We start from the raw sequence: 27,374 nt of genomic DNA on the forward strand, positions 1-27,374 counted from the left end.
GGCGGCGATCTGCGATTTTTTTTGCGGGACTGCGATATTGCGGCAGACAGATCGAACCCTTGACTGACATTTTTTACACTTTTGAGGTTACCAGTGACATTACTACAGTAATCAGTGCTATACATATGCACTGTTACTGCAAAATGACACTGGTAGTGAAGGGGTTAACTTTTTTGAGAGGGAGGGGTTATATGTGTCCCTAGGGGCGTGATTCTAACTGTGATTAGCTGTGGCTTGAGGTGTATGAACAGTGATCAACGGTCCTACATAGTAGAACCGTATGATCACTATTGCTACACAGGGGAGAATGGACAGGCAGCTTGTTTACATTAGCCGCCTGACTTTCTCGCTCTGCACCGACGATCGCTGAGTGACCGGCGGACATCGGGTCCGCCGGTCACACGCGCGGGGGGGGTCCGTGACCGCGGCGCACGCTCGCTCCCTAGACCCTCACAGGCTAGTGACGTATCCCTACGTCGCTCTGCCTGTGAGGGGCTGACTGCCGACGTAAATAGTTGTGCGGCAGTCGGCAAGTGGTTAAAATCAAGGGAACGCATCAAAATCCATGTCAGCATGCGCTAGCATGCATTGTTGGCTGTTTTCAATGCACATTGCAATTCAGTTTGCATTGAATGTCATAATGAATGACATAAACGTGCATTGATGCATCATGACACGCGTCTTAACGCAGCGGTTGAGGGGCGTTTTGATGCATTTTAATTTAATTCAGTAGAAAAACAAAACAAGCAATAACTCAATGGTGTGAATCCAGCCTTAGTGTGTTTTAACCCATTTAGGCCTAATGCACATTGGACGTTAGAAAAACGCCAGTAGCGCTAGCTGTAGCTATAGAATGAGTTTTGCAGCGTTTTTGCAGTAGCATTTTCTTCCTGTTTTTTTTTTTTTTTTTTTTTTAGCACAAACTGTACTCCCACAAAAGCTTATGGCTGAAAAATACTCATAAAAGCAGAAAAGCCACATTTTTCAGTATTGTTTTTCAGCATTGGAGCTTTTTTAAAGCATTCTAACCAAAATTTGTACTAAAACACACTGCAGTGCAATGAACTGCTATAAAAGGTGTGTGAAAATAAAGCCTGTTTCATATGATACAAAGTCCTAAAGCCCCTGTTTCTCTACAGTCAGGTAAGAAGCCCTCTTTACATCGATAGTGCTTTGAAATTCCCCCCTAGACATTACATTGGTGATTAGTGTAATTCCCCTCTTACATTGGTGAAACATGTCAAGAGTTAGAGGTGGAGGGACCTTTAGGCTGCCCCTCCACATATACAAGCCTTCCATTTACCACACCACCTGATGATACACTTGGCAGACCCCAAGTCAGCCACTATTCTAACATCTGAGCAGTGATGGCTGGCCAATAGGGGGCACGGGGCCCCCGCCCCCCAAGGCTAGTCACCGTAACATCAGCATAAAAAAAAAAAGTGTACCTTTAATGGCAGCGGGGCGCTGGACACACTGCTGGCTATGGAGAGGGGTGGGGGTTTTGGCATCATGTGCCTCTTTCTTGTAAGCTGATTGGCATCCTTTTATAGTATCCTTGGGGCACAGTGCGGTGCGCCCCAAACACTCCCACTCACGATTGCCGTCCTGTGATTGGTCCAGGACGTCTGATGTCGTAGGGCTGGTGCTTGGGCGTCACTCTGTCTGCTTCTACCTGAGCCTCACCCCATGCAGACGTCTTTCCATTGTCTCTCTCTCATCTCTGCTACACAGGACGTTAAGTGAGGACGGGTCGGACGGACCGATTCAGAGAGGATTTAGGACAGGACAGCGCTACCAGGGCAGCTAGCCAGCCAGGAGGACAGTCAGGACAGCTTTTTGACTGAGAGAGCGGGAGGGATCCCTAGAGTTCTGCAAACACAAAAGGTGAGTGGAACTTCTGGAAGCAACCCCCCATCACCAGCTTGCCAGGGAAGGAAGGGAATGGATCATGTGATGGCATGGCCCATACTGGAAGGATTTAGCAGGAGTTTGTTACCACTCCTGCTAAATCCTTCCAGTATCAGCCATTACATGACTATGAGCTTTCTGGACTGTTATCAGTTTGCATTGTAATCCCCATGAACTACAAAACACCTCCCCCTGTTATGAAGAAGAGAAGGAGGCCTTACCTCCACTCCACAGATTTTAATGAAACAATTTTCTTTTGTAAATGAGATTTAATGTGAATTAATTGGATGCATTTAAAATGTACCGTATGTGATTTTACCTTTTGCATTCTCTTTAAGGGCTCTTTAACACGGCCGCTCAGTTTTTTATCTCCGCTGCGGCACTTTTTTTTTCCCACAAACACGGATGACACTTGTGTCATCCGCTCCATATGTCCGCATATCATCCCATCCGTTTATCAGATGATATACGGACATAATGCATGTCTATGGGGATTGCGGATGTCAGCGGATGACACCGCTGACATCCTATTTTGCATCAGTTCCGTTTTTTTAACGGAGGAAAAATAGGGTTCTGTTCCGTTCCAAAAATCTGAACGGAACTGAAAGGACACAAATCGGATGTCAGCGGATGGTCATCCGCTGAGATCCGCAATCCCATTGACATGCATTATGTCCGTATATCACCCGCAAACGGATGGGGTGATATACGGACATACGGAACGTCCGTGTGAAAGGACCCTTAATGTCTCCAAAAAGTAAAAGAGGAAGTCTGATTTAGAAGGAGTTCTTCTTTTTTTGTTTTGGGTAACAAATTATGTGCCGGTCTATCACATAAAATACATTTACCTTTTTGGCTGTAAGTTAACATGATAAAATGGGGATTATTTCAAGGGGTGACTATGAATACTTTTTCAAGGCACTGTACCTTGATTACTGAAGGCCCCTTTCACACTTGTGTGACCTCAAAGTCACGCAATCTTTTACAGCAAAGCAATGCCTATTACATTTTTCTGTTTGCGCCCCCCCCCCCAAAAAATTTTAAGCACCAGCTGCCACTGCATCTGAGCATATATCACTGTTAGTGGGGATCCTCTGGATATCCCTTTGCATGTTCCCCTGCTTCTTGCATAGACAGACAATACATTGACTGCTTTTAATTTATATGGCTGACAACGCCTAAACTTTGTACTTGTTATATATCTACTCTATCCCCTGCAGAAGAGTTTATTGAAACATGTTGGTTATCCACAGAGCTGTTATGTATTACACAAGATCTATTGGTATTTATAAGGTCATGTGGAATATAGTGTTGGTATATATATACAGTTCCACGAGGAACCTATGGGGATTAAGCACTTTTTGGCAGCCTTAAAATGTTTTCTTCCGTTTTATGGAATTTTGTATAATAAACTTTGATGATTTTATATATTTTTATTGTATGGATACTAATTTATCTGTGTATGCTTCTTAAAAGTCTCTCCACATATAACTTTTGACATGTTTCATGAATACCAGTGGGCGATTGTTCAGTACAATTAGGAGTAGTTCCTCCATTCTCACGTTACCCATAAATTGGTGGCCAGTAAGGAAGGATCCTTTTAAATTGATTGTAAGTGGGGAAGTGATCTCTTACTTTGGTGACTGGTGGAGAAGGGTCCCCTTACCTTTGTGGCCAGTGGAGAAGGGTTCCCTTACACTGGAGTCCATTGGAGAAGGGAACTATTACGTTGGTGGCCAGTGGTGAAGAGACCGCTTACATTATTGGTCAGTTCAGGAAAGGTCCTCTTTCCCTGGTGGAGAAGGATCCCCTTACCTTGGTGGCCAGTGGAGAAGGATCCCCTTACACTGGAGTCCATTGGAGAAGGGACCTATTACCTTGGTGCCCAGTGGTGAAGAGACTTCTTACATTCATGGTCACTGCGGAAGGGACCTCTTTCTCTGGTGGAGAAGGGTCCCCTTATGGACCATTCTGATTACTCAGAGTACAGCCAAGTAGGTGACCTAATATTTTTCTACTGCAAATAGAGCAATACAACCTCCATACCCCAAGACCTATTGGACAGCGGATAAACAACAACAGATGGATAAGCTCATCCCTCCACTCTATACTCCAGCCACCCCAGCCTTTCTAGCTTATGAGCACTGCAGCACACCTGATTTGCTCCTTGTACTACCTCCAAGTCTGAGAATTGGGCCTCGGTTTGTATCCTCGCTGACTCCTGATGCTTTTACATTTTGTGTGGCTCTGCTTCGTTCCACCTACACAGGCATGTCATTCATTCACAGAGATCTGTGAATGAATAAACTACAAGTCTAGTCTGCTACCATGGCAGAGGAATTCCTATTTATCAGTGGAAAACAGATGCAGAGATCACTGAAATTGTAGTCCATTGACACTTCCCTCAGTCCTGTAACCAAAGGTCTGTACCCTGATACGGACCAGTAGCTGCAGAAAGAGCCTGCAAGAGCCTGTGCCTTGCACCTGTGATTCACTGATTGCAGTTGCAGAGCTTTGCAGGCTTCTATGCAAAAAAATAAAAAATAATAATAATTGCACATTTTTAACCCCGAAAATATGGGTGCATTTACCTATTTAGTTTTAAAAATATGGACTTTGTATGTAAATTGAAATATAATTGAAATATATTGTTGTAAATGCTTCTGTAAGGTCCAAAAGTTTAATAATTTTATATATATTTTCTATCTTTTTGCTGGTGATCCTATTAGCAAGGCAAACCTACAGGCTTTTTCCTATGGCATGGACACCCTTTTAGTGCCCTCCAGAGTTGGACTAAAGGCAGCCATGTCAACACAGAGAACTGTCATATGCTCTGCTAAAGTCATTGCAGTAACACTAGAGGGCGCACACATCCCCAGAAACATCATACAAAGAGTTTACAAGATGATACAAAAAAACAATGCATTCTTGCTTCACAAAACTGAGTATCCTTGTTTCTTGTGTGCGACATTAGTTCCAATTTAAAGCGGAACTTCACCCAAAAGGGCAAGTTCCGCTGCTCCTCCTCCTCCCCTCCTCTGCAATATTTGGCAAATTTTTACTGGGCGGGGGGGGGGGGGGGGGGGGGGTTAGGTACCTGGTTTTGACATGTACCTTCTCCCACTTCGGTTTGGATTCCCTGGGTGATCCAAGCAGAAGTTCTAGCCCCCCCACCACAGTTGTCTGGGACATGTCAGAGGTCCCAGAAGACTGTAGGACCATCCACAAAGTGCATGTCACGCTGTCACAGCCAGGTGCCCACAGTTAAGATGTTGGCACCAGGGACCGCAGCTCGGTTATAAAAACGGCTGGGGTGAGCACAGCACTGTATCCTGGGACAGGTGAGTGTCTGTTTATTAAAAGTCAGCTGTTAAAGTTTTTGTAGCTACTGACTTTTAGTTTTAAGAAATATGACTGAATCTCCTCTTTAATGTATTTTTTTTATGAATACATAAATGGATTAACTAGTTTTTGTAACTTTTTTTTTCTGTAATGCATTAAGGTAAAAAAGTTTACTTGCCATACTCAGCGATTTTACTATCAATGTCTATAAATGAACAGGGAAAAGGGGTATCAGACCTGAGTGACCTTCCAGAAGGTCTCTTGTATGGGGTTTACAAAACCCTAAGTTAGTATACTTGGTTACAGGGCATGATTTCAGAAGTAGTAGCAGTGTTGGGTTATGCCTGATATTATCATGCATCATACACATGTAATCTACATAAACATTTATTGGCAACTAGTCTACGGTCAAATAAGAGAACACTTAGTCCCCGTTCACACTGGGGCGACCTGTGACGCGACCTGGTCGCCTCACAGGTCGCCGTAGGTCGCCTTCCATAGGGAAGCTGCGGACCCGTTCTAATAGGAGCGACACAAGTCGCTCCGACTTAGAAAAAGGGTCTGGAGCTTCTTTGGGGCGACCCGGAGCGACCGTCATAGACTTCAATGTTATGAAGTCCGTGCCGGCCGCTCCGAGGTCGCCCCCCCAAGTCGGATCGCCCCTGTGTGAACGGGGCCTTACAGTGCTTGTATCTTCGATAGAGATATATATATATATATATATATATATATATATACACACACATACATACATAAACACACACACACACACATACATACATACATACACTTTTTTTCTTATTTTATTTAATTCCCCACCACTAGGTCTGAAAAACACAAAAATGCTGGTACTTTAGAGCAGTGTTTCTCAACCTTTTTTCAGTCAAGGCAGCCTTTAAAATCTCGAGGCACCCCATTCTAAAATTTAAAAAACAAAACTAATAGTTTTGCATAAGGTAGCAAATCCACATGCGTAGGACACCCAACATTAGCGGTGATTTATTCTTCCAAAGCAAATATACCTTTGCACACTGGTACTGATTAGTATTCCAGTGTTTCTCTTCTTCCTCAGTTTCTCTCCCTCACCCAGCTAATGTGACCCTGGTGCTGAAGGAGAGGGGCAGGTGCCCAACATCCTCCTTATTAACCAATGACATAATTGGTTGTTAGGACACTGTAGGTTTGAAGGTTGTAAAGGTGCACAATGAAAACCTGTGGCTTTGTATAACTAATAGGCAGGCTTGAGTAACAATAGGCAGGCTTGATCCACCGGCTGGCATATATACAGTTTTTGGGCAAATTCTAGGTATTTTGCCAAGGCACCCCTGAAGACACCTGAAGGCACCTTGGATGAAAAAGGCTACTTTAGAGCAGCCTTTTTCAACCAGGGCGCCCAGGCACCCTGGGGTGCCTTGAGATTTCTAGTCAGTACCAGTTTTCAAAAGTGTATTTGCCTTGGAAGCATAAATCACCTCAAACATTGGGTGTCCTACTTGGACTTGTAGATGTTGCTGCATTAGAATTAGAATAGGTTTTGCATTTTAGAATGGGGCGCCTCGAGACTGTACATAATTTTTAAAGGGTGCCTCGAGACTTTCCATAATTTTTAAAGGGTGCCTCGAGACTTTCCATAATTTTTAAAGTGTGCCCTGACTGAAAAAAGGTTGAGAAACACTGCTTTAGAGTATGGTAAAGCTCTGTCACTCTGGGGTGAAAAAGAGCTTACCAAGCCCTGTGTGCACATGGATTTTGTAGGTATCTGATACTGAATGAGTGTGTAAGGTAGGTTCAGGCACTTTATGGTGCCTGCTATGCAGCTAAACTGTTAAGCTGGCCATACATTATACAATTTTCTTATTCAATTTCCTTTAGATTTACTTTCAACTATGTATTGCAAGGGCCTGCCTGATTTTATACAAATTGAAAGTGTTTAGGTTTGACTTCGTATTATATGGTTTTGGTAAATCTAAAGGAAAACTGTACAAGAAAATTGTATGATGCAGTGGTCCTCAACTCCGGTCCTCAGGGCCCACTAACAGGCCAGATTTTAAGTATTACCTTGGGGAGATGCAGACTAGAATACTGCAATCACTGAGCAGCAAATGTGATCACCTGTAATGTAATTTAGTTATCTTGCAAACCTGGCCTGTTAGTGGGCCTCGAGGACCAGAGTTGAGGACCACTGGTATAATGCATGGCGGCCAGCCTTACTTTGCTTATTTATAGCAGTATATTAGTATGGAAAACGTACAGGTTGACTGTTAGCGCACACACTGCAACATGTCATTTGAGGATTAGAGAACTAATATATTTACTTTGTTCTGATTCCATAGCATCGCTATGTCAAGGCAGGATGGAAATGTTCAAGTGCCGTTGGGTACTGGTTTCTGGAACAGTCCAAAACCAACTCAGTACAGCAAAGAAACTCAAGACCTGATGAAAGGTGATGTTACATATATAGTATATGACTGTCAATAATGTTTCTGGGAATGAACTTCATTCTGAGAGCTGTGATACCTATAATTTTCTATTTACATCCTGTTTAAAATAAGCATTGGGAAGAACATAAGATAACTTTCAAAACTCTATAGATGTGTTTAATCATCAGCATTACTTTTCACTGCCAGTGCTACCTTGTTTTGTGCATTATATACCTTACTAAAGGCTCTTCTTGGTGAAAAAAGAAAATGGTGCAGTATGCTTTCTGTGAAACTAAAAGTGTACCAGTTCAAGAACAGGCAATGCTGAAGAACTGTCATGGTGGGCTAGTATGTGCAATAGAGAAGAGCATAGAGTATGACATAGCAGGCATTATGTGCAGGAGGGGACTTTTGCAGGCTACGATATTGAAGAGTATGTGCAGTGGAGGAGTGCAGAGGGCATGAAGGCAAATAGTATGTTAACGGGAGGAGTATGGAGGCTATAACAGCAGATAGCACTCTATGTACAGGGAAATAGTGCAGAGGTTATAAAATAAAAGGAGCAGTATGTACTGGTGGAGAGTGCAGTGCCATCTTAAGAGCTTTAAAGGGCCATGTGCAATGCAGTGCACTGGGGTCCTGCCTACACAATCACCCACGAAAACAAAAATGCTAATTTATTGGTACAGGAGTGCCAGGCTAATGACAGCTTCCAAGTTTAGCAGCTGGGTCCGGTAAACACACATAAACGGGAGTCAGACTCGACTGTCCTGTTCCAGTGGAGGTGGACAGGAATTCCTGCTGTTGTGGGCTCCCCCTCCATGGCCCAAGTGGCCTGACAGTAGTGTGGGGCCAACAGGCGCTTACTACCTGCTAAGTTCAGCGGCTGGATGATGCACACGGGAATTGTGACTAATGCTTGGCTGGGGCTGGGTCCCCCCAGGCAAGTGGGGCCCCCGGGCAACTGCCCAGCGTGCCCATTCGGTAAGATGGCCCTGGGAGAATGCAGAGGGTATGAGAGTGAGAAGGGTATAAGTGCTGGCAGTATGTGGAGGAAAACAACATGGAGGGTATAAGAGCAGGCAATATGTGCAGAGGAGGAATGCAGAAGTTATAAAAGTGACCTGTATGTGCAGGTGAGGGATGTGGATGGTATGAGAACAGGCATATTTAAAGGCATGCAGAGGGTGTTGGGAAACCAAAATTGAAAAACAAACACAAGGGCCCACCGGCCTAGTGCATTATCCTCCACAAAGGTTTTAGTAAATAAAAGGTATAAAAAAACTCACTAACTAGTTCTTGATACATGCATATCAAATTTATATATTGCCATCAGCTTCAGAACCAAAGGGTGTACTGTCCTCTGAAACTTAGCCACTTCCTCAGAGGGTGTTGGGAGCAGGCTTTATGTACAAAGGAGAGGCATAGAGGGTATGTGTAGAGAAAAAGTGTAGAAGGTATGATAGTGGACAGTGCAGGAGTGGAGTGCAGGGGGCAGGACAGTTGGCAGTATGTGCAGGGTAGGATTTAGGATGGTATGATGGCGAGGGTATGAAGGCAGACAATATGTGCAGGAGAGGAGAGTGAAATGTATGGTGGTGGGTAGTATGTGCATGAGAGGAGTGCAGTAGATTTTAAGACAGGCAGTTTCTCCACAAGAGGAAAACAGAAGGTATTATGGTAGATAGTATGTTCAGGGAAGGAGTGCAGAGAGTGAGGGTATGACAGCAGACAATACATGCAGGACAGTGCAGATGGTATGACAGCGTGAAGGAAAGTGCAAAAGATATTGATGGGCAATATGTGGAGAAGAGGAGTACAAAGGATATAATGTTGGGGATATAATGGGGGGCTTTATGTGCAGGAGAAGTGAGCAGAGGGTATGAACATGGCTAGTATGTGCAGAGTAGGAGTGCAAAGGTTATGCTAGTGAGGGTATGAAGGCAAACAGTAGGGGAGATTTACTAAAGCTGTTGCACTTAGAATCCAGTGCAGCTGTGCATGGTAACCAATCAGCTTTAAACTTCAGCTTGTTCAGTTAAGCTTTGACAATAAAACCTGGAAGCTGATTGGTTTCTATGCAGAGCTGCGCCAGATTTTGCTCTCTCCAGCTATAGTAAATAACCCCAGTATGTGCAGGAGAGGAATGTGAATGGTATGATGGCTTGGGTATATCAGAAGGTGATATGTTCTGCAGAGGAGTGTGGAGGTTATGATGGTGGGCAGTATGTGTATGAGAGGCGTTTAGAGAGCATTACGGCAGGCAGTGTCTTCAGATGCAGAGTACAGAGGGTGGGGGTATGATGGCAGTCAGTACATGCAGGACAGGAGTGCAGAGGGTATTATGGTGGACAGTATGTAAAGGAGTATGGAGGGTATGATCGTGGGCAGTAAGTGCAAGGAAGGTCATCAACACAATGGCGCAATGGGATTGATTTACTAAAACTGGAGAGTAAAAAATCCTGGTCTAGCTCTGCATAGAAACCAGTCAGCTTCCAGTTTTTTTTTTTACAGCTGCAAGAAAAAGTATGTGAACCCTTTGGAATGATATGGATTTCTGCACAAATTGGTCATAAAATGTGATCTGATCATCGACTAAGTCACAACAATAAACAGACAATCACAGTCTGCTTAAACTAATAACACACAAAGAATGAAATGTTGCCATGTTTTTATTGAACACACCATGTAAACATTCACAGTGCAGGTGGAAAAAGTATGCGAACCCCTAGACTAATGACATCTCCAAGAGCTAATTGGAGTGAGATGTCAGCCAACTGGAGTCCAATCAATGAGATGAGATTGGAGTTGTTGGTTACAGCTGCCCTGCCCTATAAAAAACACACACCAGTTCTGGGTTTGCTTTTCAAAAGAAGCATTGCCTGATGTCAATGATGCCTCGCACAAAAGAGCTCTCAGAAGACCTACGATTAAGAATTGTTGACTTGCATAAAGCTGGAAAGGGTTATAAAAGTATCTCCAAAAGCCTTGCTGTTCATCAGTCCATGGTAAGACAAATGTCTATCAATGGAGAAAGTTCCGCACTGCTGCTACTCTCCCTAGGAGTGGCCGTCCTGTAAAGATGACTGCAAGAGCACAGCGCAGACTGCTCAATGAGGTGAAGAAGAATCCTAGATTGTTAGCTAAAGACTTACAAAAGTCACTGGCAAATGCTAACATCCCTGTTAGCGAATCTACAATACGTAAAACACTAAACAAGAATGGATTTCATGGGAGGATACCACCCACTGCTGTCCAAACAAAACATTGCTGCACATTTACAGTTTGCACAAGAGCATCTGGATGTTCCACAGCAGTACTGGCAAAAATATTCTGTGGACAGATGAAACCAAAGTTGAGTTGTTTGGACGACACACACAACACTATGTGTGGCGAAAAAGAGGCACAGCACACCAACATCAAAACCTCATCCCAACTGTGAAGTATGGTGGTGGGGGCATCATGGTTTGGGGCTGCTTTGCTGCGTCAGAGCCTGGACAGGTTGCTATCATCAAAGGAAAAATGAATTCCCAAGTGTACCAAGACATATTGCAGGAAAACTTAAGGCCATCTGTCTACTAGCTGAAGCTCAACAGAAGATGGGTGTTGCAACAGGAAAATGACCCAAAGCATAGAAGTAAATCAACAACAGAATGGCTTAAACAGAAAAAAATACGCCTTCTGAAGTGGCCCAGTCAGAGTCCTGACCTCAACCCGATTGAGATGCTGTGGCATGACCTCAAGAAAGCGATTCACACCAGACATCCCAAGAATATTGCTGAACTGAAACAGTTCTGTAAAGAGGAATGGTCAAAAATTACTCCTGACCGTTGTGCACGTCTGATCTGCAACTACAGGAAACGTTTGGTTGAAGTTATTGCTGCCAAAGGAGGTTCAACCAGTTAATAAATCCAAGGGTTCACATACTTTTTCCACCTGCACTGTGAATGTTTACATGGTGTGTTCAATAAAAACATGGCAACATTTCATTCTTTGTGTGTTATTAGTTTAAGCAGACTGTGATTGTCTATTGTTGTGACTTAGATGATGATGATCAGATCACATTTTATGACCAATTTGTGTAGAAATCCATATCATTCCAAAGGGTTCACATACTTTTTTCTTGCAGCTGTAAAAGCTTACTTGAACAAACTGAAGTTAGAAGCTGCTTGGCTACCATGCACATCTGCACCAGATTTTGCACTCTCCAGTTTTAGTAAAACAAGTCCAATGTCATCAACATGAGCCCAAAGCCCTTTGGCACAGGCCCTAAATTAGAGGGGAAGGAAGTAACAGTGAGAGGCGATGCAGTGTGCAAAGCTGACTGTGTGAAACTGTGAATAAAAGGTATAGGCAAAGGAGAGCTTATATGGAAGACTGGAAACTAAGGGGAACAGCAAAGAGGGCGATGGGGGCATACTTACTGAAAGTGTAAAGCTGCATTACCCCTTGCAGACCAGCTGCCGTAGTTCTACTGCGGCAGGTCAGCTCTGTCCTGCGGGTCAATGTAATAGCCACCAAGAATGTCAATGGCAAGGGAATCTCCTGGATTTTTTCAAATGGAGGTTTCTGGAGAACTGAAAGTACTAAATTTAAATACCATGGCGGCAAAAGAGACTGTACAGGTGGATCCACATGTCGAACCCCCTGAATGAAGGTACGAACTACAGAGTGTGTGGCTGGGGGTCGCTGAAAGAAGATTGCAAAGGCAGACACCTGGCTCAAGGCCAATTTCTGATCAATGCCCTTTTGAAGAAAGGTTAAGATCCGAGCCACAGAAAAGGATAGAGGATCACACCAAGAAATGTATGCTTTCCACTTACGATGGTATATCTTGCTGGAAGGCGACTTCCTTGCCTTCACCATAGTAGGGATCACTGATCCAGATAGACCTCTATCCCTCAGTACCTGGCTTTCAATAGCTAAGCCATTAAAACCAGCGACTGTAAAGCAGGATGGTAGATCAGCCCTTGGGACAACTGGTCTGCCACCAAACCGATTGGAAGATCCTCGCCCTTGATTCCTCGCAGGAAATGCGGAAGAAGCCTGAGCCAAGAATGATACTGGCCTTACCGTGGCCCTTGGACGCCTGCGGCTTCTGCCAGAGGACCCCCGTGATCTCACCACAAACCTTGATATCCTGTTGTGGAGCCAAACCTGCTAAAAGAGCTGCATGTAGGACTGTGCAAGCAGAACTGTCATGAAGGTGGATACCACCAGATTCATACCTGTATGCAAAATGGGAGAGAGAACTATCTGTGTGCCAGCAGCCGGTGAATCACGGCCTGTGGTCCCTGAAGTTTGTGCAGGGGAAGGACCACCCTGGTCAGAAATAGAATTAGACCTAGGTAAATCAGTTCCCTGGACAGGGATAGGGGGACCTTAGGTAGTTCCGACATCATCTGAACCTTTTTCAGGAATTAAATCCGCACAAGGAGACTCAGGACTTAAAAAAAAAAACTGAAAAGGACAAGCTTTGTCCCCCCCCTTTCTGGGTACCCCCAAAAGAAACATTTTGTGGATTTCCTTGACGCTCAGCAAAGAAGTCCATGGGGCCGGAAACCAGCAAAGATGTCTCCCCACCCTAATAATTGGTGGGGGCAGACCTTCATGCTGAAGGAGTCTTGTCTGCTGGTCCGGCGGGGCTCCTTTCCTTGACTGTGGCAGGAAGGTACTCTTCCCTCCCGTGATACCCTTAATGATGTCATCCAGGGTACCCCCAAACAATCAGTCGCCTTGAAAGGGCAGACAAAGGAGAGCTTTCGCTCAATCACCTCTGCTGAAACAGAAAGTTTGGACAGCACAGGAGCTGTATCCAAAGCTGCATCACAAATAAACTGCAACCCATGGACCAACTGGTCCGCTAAATCAACATAAGCAGCGGGGACCTGCTCACCCCCCAGGCCCTGGCGCAAAAGCAATGGCGAACCAGCCATAGTAAACATTCTGCGTGCCACAGCCTCCGCTTTCTTGTCAGCCGGGTCTTTAAAGGACGGGGATTCCTCTACTGGGATCGCAGTTGCTTTATTCAACCTGGAAACACAAGGGTCCACCACTGGTGGACTAGCCCACTTTCTTAAAAGTGACTCCTCCAAAAGGGTAACATACAGCAAAACTTTTGGGGACTACAATGGGTAATTTTGTTTTTCCCATTCCTTACAGGAAAACCTGTCAAAATAAGGCACATAAGGAAACACCTTCGGAGTACGTTGCGACTTGTGCGTACCAAACAGCACAGCCACGTCCATGGCTACATCAGCCGTATCCTCCATTTTTAAAGTCTTACGCACTGCAGTGATAAGTGCCTCTATCAGTGCTTTTTCATTCGCTGCTGCGACCATGGAGGAATCATCCTTACTATCGGATGGATCAGGGGGTGTGATATTAAATCCCCCTGGACAGGCCGTGTCCACGGCGGCATCAGGCTCAGAATCAAGAGAGACAGCCTGAGCCAGGGAAGGCGGGGGATGCTTCCTCCTGGGCCTTTGACCCCTTTCCTTGACAGTGGCAGGAAGGTACTCTTCCCCCCCGTGATGCCCTAATGATGTCATCCAGGGTAGCCCCAAACTAGCGATCCCCTTTAAAAGGGCAGATCAATGAGAGCTTTCTTAGAGGCTTGGTCGGTGGACCAACTCTTAAGCCACAGCACGTGCCTAATCACCACAGCTGAAACAGAAGGTTTGGGCAGCACAGGAGCTGTATCCAAAGCTGCATGACACACAAACTGCAGCCCATGGACCAACTGGCCTGCTAAATCAGCATAAGCAGCGGGGACCTGCTCACCCCCAGGCCCTGGCGCAAAAGCTTGGCCCAATTAATTAGGGTCTGAGACACCAGGGCTGAGGCAAAGACTGGCCACAATGCCGAACCAGCCATAGTAAACATGCTGAGTGCCACAGCCTCCATAAGGAAAGGAAGACCTTGCAGTACAAAAACAATCCTTTGGCACCACTAAAGGATCCCCTCAAGGCTCAGTGTACTTGTCAGCAGAGAGAGAGATAACAGGGACCCCCAAAGACTCACCCTACCGACTGGAGAAGCGCAGAGAATTCAAACCCAGCATCATCATGGACGCTATCCATGTTCGTATGTCCTGGCACAGGAAGATAAACTAAGGCGGTAGAGGAGGAGTTTCAGCATCCCCACGAGGCTTCAGTTGTCTCCAGCATCTCCCAGACTAAGGGAAAATGGCCCCCGTGATATCATCCGGCTACACAAACATGGCCGTCATGACCGGAGACTAGCCAGAGTAAGGGAAAATGGCCACCATCAGCTATAAACACTGAAGCATGCTGCCAGGATCTTTCCTGCACCCTCTGAAACTGAGAGACTCTGCTGTGCACTCTGCACCAGTCTCTGCCCTGAGGCCCCCCTGCACTATACCCACACTGCAAACAGCTGGGCATGCACCTAGGGGTTTCCCACACCTGGACCCCTCCAGACTACCAGGGCGGGACACACACTATCCCAGAACCCTTACAGAGTGAGGATAGCGGGGAAGACTCCAGGGGTCTCTGCTGCATTCTCTGCCCTGGGACCCCCACCGGACTCTAGGTCCAGACAGGGGGAAATGGGAGTGGGGGAAGCCCAGCTCAGCGAAGGTTTTAAGGATGGAAGGAGGAAACCTGCAGGCAGGTCCGACCATCCCTGGAGGTTACCCGCGTCCACCCCAAAGAAATCTACCAAAAGAGGAGAGGGGGGACTGTACCTACCCTTCCATGGTGCGGGGAACACTCCAGAAAGAACTGTGGGGGAGCTGTCTGCCAAGGGACCACTGCAACTCAGACCCAAACCCGATCGTATGCGACCCTGCAAGACGTGTAAGTCGCGGGCCAGCCTCTGTCTGTGAGGCTATGTTGTGGCTGACCTAGCACGTAGCTGCGGTCTGCATGCGTTTGCTGACTCTCCCAGTCAAACAAAAAAGATGTAAGGAAGGAAAAAAATTGCTAGGATCAGAGATCCCAGCCGGGAGCATAGGTCGTTACTCTTGACCAGACAGATTAAAATTGATTACCTAGATATATACCAGCTGAGGACGGCCCATGGGCGTAGCCAGGTGTTTTTTGTTCTGCCTAGTCCTACTCCTGGAGGAAGCAATATAACCCACTAGTTATGATTTATGGAGCACTGTGTCCATCGATCAACGAAAGAGAAATATTGTTTTTTTGTTTTTTTTTCAGAATTGTCGCTATTTTTTTGTTTATTGCACAAAAAATAAAAATGGCAGAGGTGATTAAATACCACCAAAAGAAAGCTCTATATGTGGGAGAAAAAGACATCAGTTTTATTTTGGTGCAGCGTTGCGCGACTGCGCAACTGTCAGTTAAAGTAACGTAGTCCTGTATCGCAAAAAATGGCCTGGTCATTATGGGGGTAAATCCTTCCGGTCCAGAAGTGGTTAATACAGAACAAAGTAAAGATAATGTATTTATGAAAAAGCTTGTTTGGCTGTACATCTCCTATGGATCACAGGGGTGCAGATCATTCTGCACTTCTGTGACCCGTTTTCAGCAGAGAGTGGTCTAAAGTCCGCTCTCTGCTGACGTCATAGATGTTGGGCCAGGCACCGCCTCATCATGACCACGTAGTCGGGATCCGCCAGGTTCTTAGACCGACACCCGGCTCTGCCTCTCAGCTCCCCGCTGAGAGGCTGAGCCGGCCGCTCCCCGCCCTTCCACAGCCCAGCGAGGAGGGGGCAGAGCGGAGAGCTGCTGACTGGCAGTCAGCAGCTTTCTGCTGGGGGAGCTGTCAGAACCGAGCAATCGGCAGTGTTCGATTGCTGGGTTGAAGTTCTCAGTGCAGTGGTGCCGTGGGACAGATGCAGCATCAGACCGATGCTGCATCCACCTAGGTAAGTATAAATATGCAATGACCTCAAACCCCATATTTTCTTTTACTTTTCTGACTAAAGTTCCACTTTAAATCCCATACTCCCCTTCTGTCTGCTAATGTAAGTGCAGTCCAGTAGCAATCATATGTTTGGGATACCCTCATTTTTTCAGTTCATTAGCCATCTCTTGTACCCGTTCCCTACATTTCAGATCATCACTGACAGCCCTTTTTACCCACCAAAGCTGACTCCTCAGAACTGACCTGAAAACGTGTGGGATGAAAGCTCTCAAACCCTATTCACATTTGAGCGTTTTGTAGCTTGTAGCTCAAAAACACTCAAGAAGCAAAAACCTATTGTTTTCGATAGCTCTTGTTCACATATGAGTGTCCTGTCACTTGTAGCAAATCGCTAAAAAAAGGATATGAGCTTCTTTCTAGGAAGAATTGAGCATTTATGTCCCTATAGACAAAACGCCTGAAAAGCATGACATTATCAGTAGTATTCCACACCTTTTAGTTGCAAAACGCCTGTTAAAAGCTGAAAAAACTTGCAATTCTATTCCAAAAATGCTTAAAAACGTGACGCTTAGGTGAATCTTACCCTTCTCTATATAAATAAGTGTATAAAAAAAACACATTTGAACTCCCAACTCACATGTTAAGTTGCGTATGCATGTTTGTGCACATAGTTGAGCTTAAAGAGTGTGGATGCTCAAAATATTTGCTTGCGTACTCACATCTCCATGCAGATGCTATTTTGACCTCATAACGGGATGAATAAAAGATTTTAACAGAAGTAGCTTCATAGTTTCACATCCGTGGGAGACAGATGTATTAGGCACTTTTAGGGCTTTCAAATGAGAATAAAAGTAATCATGGTAGTTTTATTACACAGATGTTTTACACAGAGCGTTTCTCTGCCCTAACCACTTGCTGACTGCCAGCAGTACATTTACTGTGGCAAGTCGACTCTATTGCACAAAACAACATACAGCCAATGGGAGCAGCTTAAGATTCTGGTCTCAATAGCCAAACCGTCAAATTCAGCGAGAGCAATTCTGGACGATATGGAAGCAACCATGGCTCCCCTACTGCTAATTTCAAGATTTCTGCATACCAAGGTCTTCTGGGCCGAGCCGGAGCCATAAGGATCACTGGCTTCCCCTCCACCTGAATTCTGCCAAACAGACGAAGTAAAAGCTGGACCAAAAGGAATGCATGGATCAGATTAAAACAAAACCAAGGAATCACTAAGGCATCCATTCCGATCACGATCGGATCCCTGGTTCTGGAAACAAACCAGTCAAGCTTATTGTTGAACATGGACGCCAATAGATCTACGTCGGGAGTACCCAAACATTGGCAGATCAGTTGAAATACATCGGGATGCAGGGACCACTCCCCTGCAAACAACTGCTGGTGACTTAGAAAGTCTGCCTGCCAGTTGTCCACCCCTGCAATGAAAACCGCTGACAGACATGGAATATGTCTCTCTGCCCAAGACAGGATGTGGTTCACCTCCTTCTGCACTGATTGGCTTCTGGTTACCCCCTGATGGTTGATGTAAGCCACCAGAGTCGCGTTATCGGACTGAATCCAAACAGGACTACCCCGCAGTCTGGTCGTCCAAGAAACCAGCGCCAACGGGGCTGCTCAGACCTCTAAGATGTTGATGGGTAAACCTTTTCTACCTGAGACCACCTTCCCTGGATAGAGATTTCCTCCAGGACCGCTCCCCAGCAGACAAGGCTAGCGTGGGTGGTTACTACCTTCCATGTCACAGGCAGCCACCAGGCCAGATCCTGTCTTACCCTTGGGAAAAGAAACATTGGGGAATCCAGAGCTCTGAGATTTTTGTTCCAAGCGGACAAAATACTGTTCTGGAACAGTCTGGAGTGGAATTGCACATAAGGGACATCTTTGAATGAGGACACCATCTTGCCTAGCAGTCTCATGCACAGCCGTATAGAGGGAAACTTTTTCCCTCTTACCAACCGCACCAGACCATTCAGGACCAGAACCTTTTTTGATGGCAGGAAAAACCTTTGCCTGAGCAGTATCAAGAATCACGGGGTGCTATAGACCTAGGTTTAAAGGGTGCCACATCCCTAATAAAGTACAAGAAGAATGGTTCCCCTAAATGGGACTTTTGAGGCACATAGATAATGAAATTATGTTGGTATGAAAAAATATTACATTTTATTAAATATAGAAATCAAACAAAAGATTAAAATGACATGGGTATTCGGTGTACCGGAAGGACAGGGTTGGTAAAAGAGGGGGAGGGGTATGTCTCTATGTCAAGAACAATATAAAGGTGCTAGAAAGGAGTGACATTACGGATGGGATGAGCATGGATTTAGAATCTGTGTGGGTTGAACTCGATAGGGAAGAAGATAAGGGAAAAGTAGTTGTGGGGGTTTGCTATAGGCCACCTAACCAAGGGGAGGAGGTAGAGCTGGAATTTTTAGCACTAATAGGTAAAGCGGCAAAACTAGGATCAGTCATCATATTGGGGGACTTCAATTATCCCGACATTGACTGGGAAGAGGGGACTGCACACTCGCATAAGGCCCGGCTATTCACGGAAACCTTACAGGATAACTACATGTCGCAGTTGGTGGATTCCCCTACTAGAGAGAATGCTATCCTGGATCTATTGATCACTAATGACCCAGACATAATCTCGGAGGTAGGAGTCCAGGACAACCTGGGCTCTAGCGATCACAGGATGATCACATTTAGTATAAATAACAATATAAAAAGGGAAGTGGGGAACATAAGAACCCTAAACTTCAGAAGGGCAGACTTTCCAAAATTGTACTCATTGATGGAAAGGGTAAACTGGGACCAAACCCTGGGATCCCTGACCACAGAGGAAAAATGGGAATGCTTTAGAACAATATTAAGCAAAGGCATCTTGCAGTGCATTCCTATGGGGAATAAATTTAGAAGAGACAAAGCCAAACCTGGCTGGCTAAACCGTAGCGTTAAAAAACTTTTATTAGGGGAAAAAAATTGGCCTTCAAGAAATATAAATCAGAGGGCACAGTATCAGCCTTCCAGCAATACAAGGAGGAAAATAAGAAGTGTAAACACGAAATCAAGATGGCTAAAATCAACTTTGAGAGACAAATAGCGGAGGATAGTAAAAAAAAACCCAAAGAAATTCTTTAAATATATCAACAGCAAAAAAACTAGGGCAGAGCATATTGCACACATAATTAACGATGATGGGAGGATGGTTACAGAGGACACTGAAAAAGCAACCGTGCTGAATTCTTTTTTCTTGTCAGTCTTTACGCAGGAAAAGGAAGGGTACACTGACCATGACTGTATGGTTAGTAGTAATACACAGGACTTGCCACTATGGCTAACAGAGGGGGAAATCAGGGAAAGACTGGATAAACTTAACACAAACAAATCACCAGGCCCGGATGGCGTACATCCGAGAGTGCTCAAGGAACTCAGTATGGTTATATCTAGACCACTGTTCCTGATCTTTGCTGACAGTATTAGGACAGGAGATGTACCAGGGGATTGGAGGAAGGCTAACGTGATTCCGATATTCAAAAAGGGCCAGAGACATATCCCGGGAAATTATAGGCCTGTCAGTCTGACATCAATAATATGTAAACTTTTGGAGGGGATGATAAGGGACTATATCGTAGAGTATGCTAAAGACAACAACATTATCAGTAGTAACCAGCACGGGTTTACAAATGGGCGTTCTTGTCAAACCAATCTCTTAGCATTCTACGAGGAAGTGAGCTGTGAGCTAGATAGGGGGAGACCAGTGGATGTGGTGTACTTGGATTTCGCTAAGGCGTTTGATACAGTTCCCCACAAGCGCTTAATTTATAAAATAAGGTCTGCAGGTATCGACAGCAGGGTTTGCTCTTGGATACGGAATTGGCTAAAAGGCCGTGTCCAAAGGGTGGTAATAAACAGCGCATACTCAGACTGGTCTGAGGTAGTAAGCGGGGTGCCCCAGGGCTCAGTCCTGGGACCAACCTTGTTCAATTTATTCATAAACAGCATTGAGGAAGGGATCAGTAGTTCGTTATCAGTTTTTGCAGATGACACAAAATTGGCCAGGGCAATAACTGCACAGCATGAAGCAGATATCCTACAGAATGACCTGGACAAAATTACGGAGTGGGCAACGACATGGCAAATGAGGTTTAATGTGGAGAAGTGTAAGGTTTTGCACTTGGGGACCAAAAACATAAAAACACAATACACGCTAGGAGGGGAACCCTTGGGGGAATCAAAAATGGAGAAAGATCTGGGAGTCTTGGTTGATGATAGATTAGGCAACAGCATGCAATGCCAAGCGGCAGCTTCCAAAGCCAACAGAATATTAGCATGCATAAAGAAAGGGATGTATTCCAGAGATAAGACTATAATTCTTCCACTTTATAAAACTCTGGTCCGACCGCATCTGGAGTATTCTGTCCAGTTCTGGTCGCCAGTCCTCAGGAGGGATGTGTTGGAGCTGGAGAAAGTCCAGAGAAGGGCAACTAAACTGATTAGGGGGTTGGAGGACCTTACCTATGAAGAGCGGCTGCAATCGCTCGATTTATTTTCCCTGGAGAAGAGACGTCTGAGAGGGGACATGATAGCAATTTATAAATATCTTAATGGGGATCTCAGCTTAGAAGAAAAGCTGTTCATTCGAAGGAATTGCATGAGGACTCGAGGACATACAATGCGATTAGAGGAGAAGCGTTTTAACCTCAGGCAACGTGGGGGGTTCTTTACTGTTAGGGCTACAAGATTGTGGAATTCTCTACCACAAGAGGTGGTTTCTGCGGGTAGTATGGTGACTTTCAAAAGACTCTTAGACTTACATCTCAAGGATCAGGAGATTGAGGGCTATGTTAGATGATTACAGTCACACACACCTACACAGGTTGAACTGGATGGACTATTGTCTTTATTCAACCTCACCTACTATGTAACATGTGCAAACATAAGATAAGCAGAAAGACAAAACTCATGACGCTAAGATTGATAACCCGACATGTTTCGAAGCCAAAAAATTGCTTGCTCCTTCTTCAGGGGTTGTTTTCAAAGCGGTACTCTGATAATACAAAAATGGATGTATAAGAACCATAGATTGTAAAATCTAAATATTACAAAATACTTTGCAGTTCGCATGGTGTAATCTATGAAATGTGAGTACTTACAGAGTTTAAGTCATAATTGAGCTTCCATTGTATGCACAAAGATTAAAAACATCCAATTGGTATAGATCCGTCTGGCAGTGTATGTGGCACAATAGGTTGTAAATTTCATCAATTGGTAAAGATCCTAAGTACTGGGGTTAGGAGGGTGCCCTGATAGTAGCTGAGCATCTGAAGTCCTCAGAAAGAGGAGCCAGGAGCGATCCCAGATGATGTATAGTATGCCAAGGAAAAAGGATATAGCCAGTCTGTAGGGATAGGCAAATAATTGCTGGTCACAATTAGGCCTTAATTTAAAAGGAATAAAAATAATTGATATGCAAATAGAAAGGTCCCAAAGGGGATCCAAAATAGGGTTTGATAATATTAGGCCATAAACAAAAGTAGAGACCGGTGACGATACCTTGGAGTTGGTGTAAAAATGGGTGAGCGTCCTCTCCACACAGCAACCAGCAGACGAATCCGCTGGTTGTGTGTTAGGAGAGGTGTCTATTTAGGTTGCTCGATAATTGCTTCAGATGGATGTCAGCTGGCGTTCAGGAAGGACTTCCTGGAGCGCCGGTGCCAAGCCCGCCCCCAGGCCACGTGATTCACGCTGGCGGCGTGACGTAGTGTGGGCGGGATCGGCATCTGCGCTCCACCGACATGGGGAGCGCAACCGGAAGTGTACATGTACACCACGGCTTCAAATTGGTCTGTGCTGAACCAGAAGGTGCAGCAGAGATAACTGGAGACCAATAGGACACATCGCTGTGCGCGATGTGTGTCTCACCCGTGGCGGGATGACCAGCTAGAGGAGGGCACAGATAAAGCCAAAAGTAACAGAGGAAATAATCCTCAAAAATAATGAAAATTGTTACATAACATACTAGGCATAATGCGCTATTGGGTCATTATGAAGAAAATAATTAGAAGGGGAAATAGAATTGATGCTATGAATGTCCACAATGTGCCAGAAGGTCGACCAACTGAATGTATAATCATAACAATCACTGATATACAATGTACACAGGCATCACTTGGGGGTGGGGGGGGGGAAACAGTTTAGAGTGGAATGCAATATTCATTTTTTGGAATTTACAGAAAGCAAAAGACGACATCATGTTGCATATTATATTAAGAAACATTGGTACAGAAAATTGATAAAGAAAAGTAGACAGACATACCAGATGCCAATCAACAAGAACATTTAAAGACAAAGTGAGCAAAACATGCATGTAAAAAGGCATGAACATACCCCTCATTGTAGAGGGTGACATATAAAGTATGAAAAACAACCTGAGAAATCATAAGAAGTGAGAGTGGGATACTTCACAGCAACTTATATCGCAAACCCCCTGCAGGGAACACTATCCTGCATGGTTCAAGTTTTCACCCCACATCTTTACTCCGGTCCATTCCTATTAGCCAGTATCTGAGGCTCAGACGCAACTGCTCGGATTTCCAATCATTCCAAGCGGCTGCCGATGAGCTTCAGATACGACTTTTACGTCGAGGGTACTCCAAAAAATCTCTCAAACAGGCCTATCAACGGGCGGCATCTAGTGATAGGAAAAAACTCCTTACACCACCAACAACCAAAACTTCAGACACCAATGAGACACTTAGGATTATCACTCAGTTTATGCAACATCACAAGGTCAGACAGATAGTGTCAAAGCACTGGCACCTCTTGTCATCAGATCCAGTGCTTGGCCAATACGTATCTGAGTCACCCAATTTTACCTTTAAACGAGCCCCTGCACTCAGGGATAAGGTAGTCCATAGTGAGTTTGTTGACAGTTCATCCACCGTCTGCTGCAAATACAAATTGACTTTTATGTGTGGCAGCTGCAAATATTGCGGCTACATGCTCACACATAGAAGTCCCTTACTGCCCAGTGGAACCTTTCTGAAGGCCAAACACTTTGCCAACTGCCGCACCATTGGCGTAGTTTATCTTTTACTATGTAGTTGCAAATGCTTCTACATTGGTAAAACCAAACAGGAATTTTGGCAAAGAGCCTATCGCCATATCCTCAGCATGAGGAAGGTTGATCCGGACCTCCCTCTTGGCAGACACGTGGCCACTGTCCACCTTGGCAAGATGCCCAGGATCAAATTTTTGATCCTGGATCGTATCCACCCCAGCCCGAGAGGAGGAGACTGGAATAAAGTTCTCCTCCAGCTCGAGCTAAAATGGATCCACTACCTGAAGGCCACAGAACCTCCAGGGTTAAATGGTAACATCTCCTACAAACCATTCCTTGAAGGCTTTAGCTCTGGGGGTATGGAAACATAGATATAATTTCTCAGGTTGTTTTTCATACTTTATATGTCACCCTCTACAATGAGGGGTATGTTCATGCCTTTTTACATGCATGTTTTGCTCACTTTGTCTTTAAATGTTCTTGTTGATTGGCATCTGGTATGTCTGTCTACTTTTCTTTATCAATTTTCTGTACCAATGTTTCTTAATATAATATGCAACATGATGTCGTCTTTTGCTTTCTGTAAATTCCAAAAAATTAATATTGCATTCCACTCTAAACTGTTTCTCCCCCCCCCCCCCCCAAGTGATGCCTGTGTACATTGTATATCAGTGATTGTTATGATTATACATTCAGTTGGTCGACCTTCTGGCACATTGTGGACATTCATAGCATCAATTCTATTTCCCCTTCTAATTATTTTCTTCATAATGACCCAATAGCGCATTATGCCTAGTATGTTATGTAACAATTTTCATTATTTTTGAGGATTATTTCCTCTGTTACTTTTGGCTTTATCTGTGCCCTCCTCTAGCTGGTCATCCCGGCATGGGTGAGACACACATCGCGCACAGCGATGTGTCCTATTGGTCTCCAATTATCTCTGCTGCACCTTCTGGTTCAGCACAGACCAATTTGAAGCCGAGGTGTACATGTACACTTCCGGTTTCGCTCCCCGTGTCGGTGGAGCGCAGATGCCGATCCCGCCCACACTACGTCACGCCGCCAGCGTGAATCACGTGGCCTGGGGGCGGGCTCGGCACCGGTGCTCCAGGAAGTCCTTCCTGGACGCCAGCTGACATCCATCTGAAGCAATTATCGAGCAACCTAAATAGACACCTCTCCTAACACACAACCAGCGGATTCGTCTGCTGGTTGCTGTGTGGAGAGGACGCTCACCCATTTTTACACCAACTCCAAGGTATCGTCACCGGTCTCTACTTTTGTTTATGGCCTAATATTATCAAACCCTATTTTGGATCCCCTTTGGGACCTTTCTATTTGCATATCAATTATTTTTATTCCTTTTAAATTAAGGCCTAATTGTGACCAGCAATTATTTGCCTATCCCTACAGACTGGCTATATCCTTTTTCCTTGGGATACTATACATCATCTGGGATCGCTCCTGGCTCCTCTTTCTGAGGACTTCAGATGCTCAGCTACTATCAGGGCACCCTCCTAACCCCAGTACTTAGGATCTTTACCAATTGATGAAATTTACAACCTATTGTGCCACATACACTGCCAGACGGATCTATACCAATTGGATGTTTTTAATCTTTGTGCATATAATGGAAGCTCAATTATGACTTAAACTCTATAAGTACTCACATTTCATAGATTACACCATGCGAACTGCAAAGTATTTTGTAATATTTAGATTTTACAATCTATGGTTCTTATACATCCATTTTTGTATTATCAGAGTACCGCTTTGAAAACAACCCCTGAAGAAGGAGCAAGCAATTTTTTGGCTTCGAAATATGTCGGGTTACCAATCTTAGCGTCATGAGTTTTGTCTTTCTGCTTATCTTATGTTTGCACATGTCATTTTAATCTTTTGTTTGATTTCTATATTTAATAAAATTTAATATTTTTTCATACCAACATAATTTCATTATCTATGTGCCTCAAAAGTCCCATTTAGAGGAACCATTCTTCTTGTAGTATCAAGAATCAGACCCATATATTCCAGAATCTGAACAGGCCTCAAGGCTGACTTTTCACAATCCAACCCAGACCTAAGAACTGGACAGTCCAGGAAACATCTGTTTGAGACCTGGTCCTGACTGATTCTTGATCAGCAGGTCGAATAGGTAACCCATTACTGAGATGCCCTGAGACCAAGATTTTTGTAAACTTCCGGGGATCTATCGCCAGACCGAACGGCAGAGCCACAAACTGAAAATAGGATTGCCCTAGTCCAAACCCCTCCTTGATATTTATGGAAGCCAAAAAATCTCCTCTTCCTGGAGAGGCTACCACAGAGCAGATTGATTCCATGCGAAAAGACTGAACGGTCCTATACTAGTTCAGAACTTTGAGATCTAGAATGGGTCTTACCTCGCCATTTTGCTTTGGCACTGTAAAGAGATTGGAGTAAAAACCCGTGAACCTTGGGGCGCATGCATGGAGCCGTCCTGAGCAGGACATGTCTGCCTAGAGCTCCGCATCTCTCGGGACAAGACAGCTGCATCAGAACGAGTCACCGTCGCCTACCTTTCTACCAGCTGACCCGACGGCATCCAGAGATCCCCCCGACCGGCCCACGATGGTCTACGTGGCTTCAAAACTAAAATAAAGACGAAATCTATTCAGGACACACTGGTCAGATCCGCTCCTAAGATGGCGACGGCGCCATCTTCCCGCTCTCCACACGCTCCTTCCCTCACCAAACCCGCGGCACATCTTCCAGAGGGTGAGTCAGACTATGATTTCGGATTAACACCGTTAGAATTCCGGGGAGACACTTCACAGACAGATTTGTTTAAGCAATTTGAGTGGATACTCACAAAGGCCCTGAAAAATACCTCAGACGCCATAACAGATAGGCTCACCAGAGAAATCAGGGAGGTGGGCCATCGCACCACTCTATTAGAGCAGCGCACTGAGGAGCTAGAACTAACTGCAGGCAACCATGCTGAGGAGCTTAAGACCCTTAGGGAAGTTAATTTGACCCTACAGTCTCGCTTAGAGGACTTTGAAAATAGGGCCAGGAGGTCCAATATCTGGATCAGAGGCATCCCAGAGTCTGTGGAGGACCTTCAATCCACCATCACTGCCTTGTTCCAGGAACTGTCCCCCTCAATTCCAATAAAGCGTTTGGAAATGGACAGGATTCATAGATCACAGATAATGGTCCCCCCTGAGACATAATTGTGAAGCTTCACTTTTTCTGCTCTAAGGAGCAACTTATGGCGGCAGCTCGCAATAAGGATGCTACTGCTATCAATTCTTTCAGGACTTATCCCAGGCTATCCTAGCTAAATGCAAGGCTATGAAACCACATCTGCTTATCCAGGAACATCATAGGATCACCTACAGATGGATCTTTCCTTTTGCTGTACGCTTTTCCTATAAGGGCTCCTCTTACCAGTGTAAATCCCCTGACGACCTTCAACGTACAGTTCATGAACTTCACTTGGCACCCCCTGAACATTCCCCACAGAAGTCTCAAGCCCACCTGGATCGAGTCACCCAGCATGGAATCCATAAGAGAGGCCGCTACTCGTCACCAGCTCCAGCACCTGAAGACTCCATGGACTGAAGAGGCACCGTGCGATTAACCAGTGCTAACCTGTGTTTTCCTACTTGGACAGTCACCCTGATGCCCTGTCGACCCTTTTACTGTCACCGCTTTGGTGTCCCCCTGGAACCGTAACTATATTTACAAACCCTTTTTTTTTTTTCTGGTACTTACCGGAATGT

At 44.9% G+C, this 27,374-nt stretch overlaps 1 protein-coding gene across 2 annotated transcripts in view; it reads left to right on the top strand.

The window, feature by feature from the left end:
• The first annotated feature begins 7,590 nt into the window (after positions 1 to 7,590).
• The window catches only part of LOC309561346 (UPF0193 protein EVG1 homolog), a 49,889-nt gene continuing 30,105 nt past the window's right edge, over positions 7,591 to 27,374 (top strand). For both annotated transcript variants that reach the window (XM_082265217.1, XM_082265218.1), the window contains exon 1: positions 7,591 to 7,696. In XM_082265217.1, coding sequence (XP_082121343.1) covers positions 7,594 to 7,696 — 103 coding nt within the window. In that variant the 5' untranslated portion in view covers positions 7,591 to 7,593. The remainder of the gene's footprint in view (positions 7,697 to 27,374) is intronic.

This window comes from Pelophylax lessonae (assembly GCF_965119305.1).
Source record: "Pelophylax lessonae genome assembly, chromosome: 8".
NCBI lineage: Eukaryota > Metazoa > Chordata > Amphibia > Anura > Ranidae > Pelophylax > Pelophylax lessonae.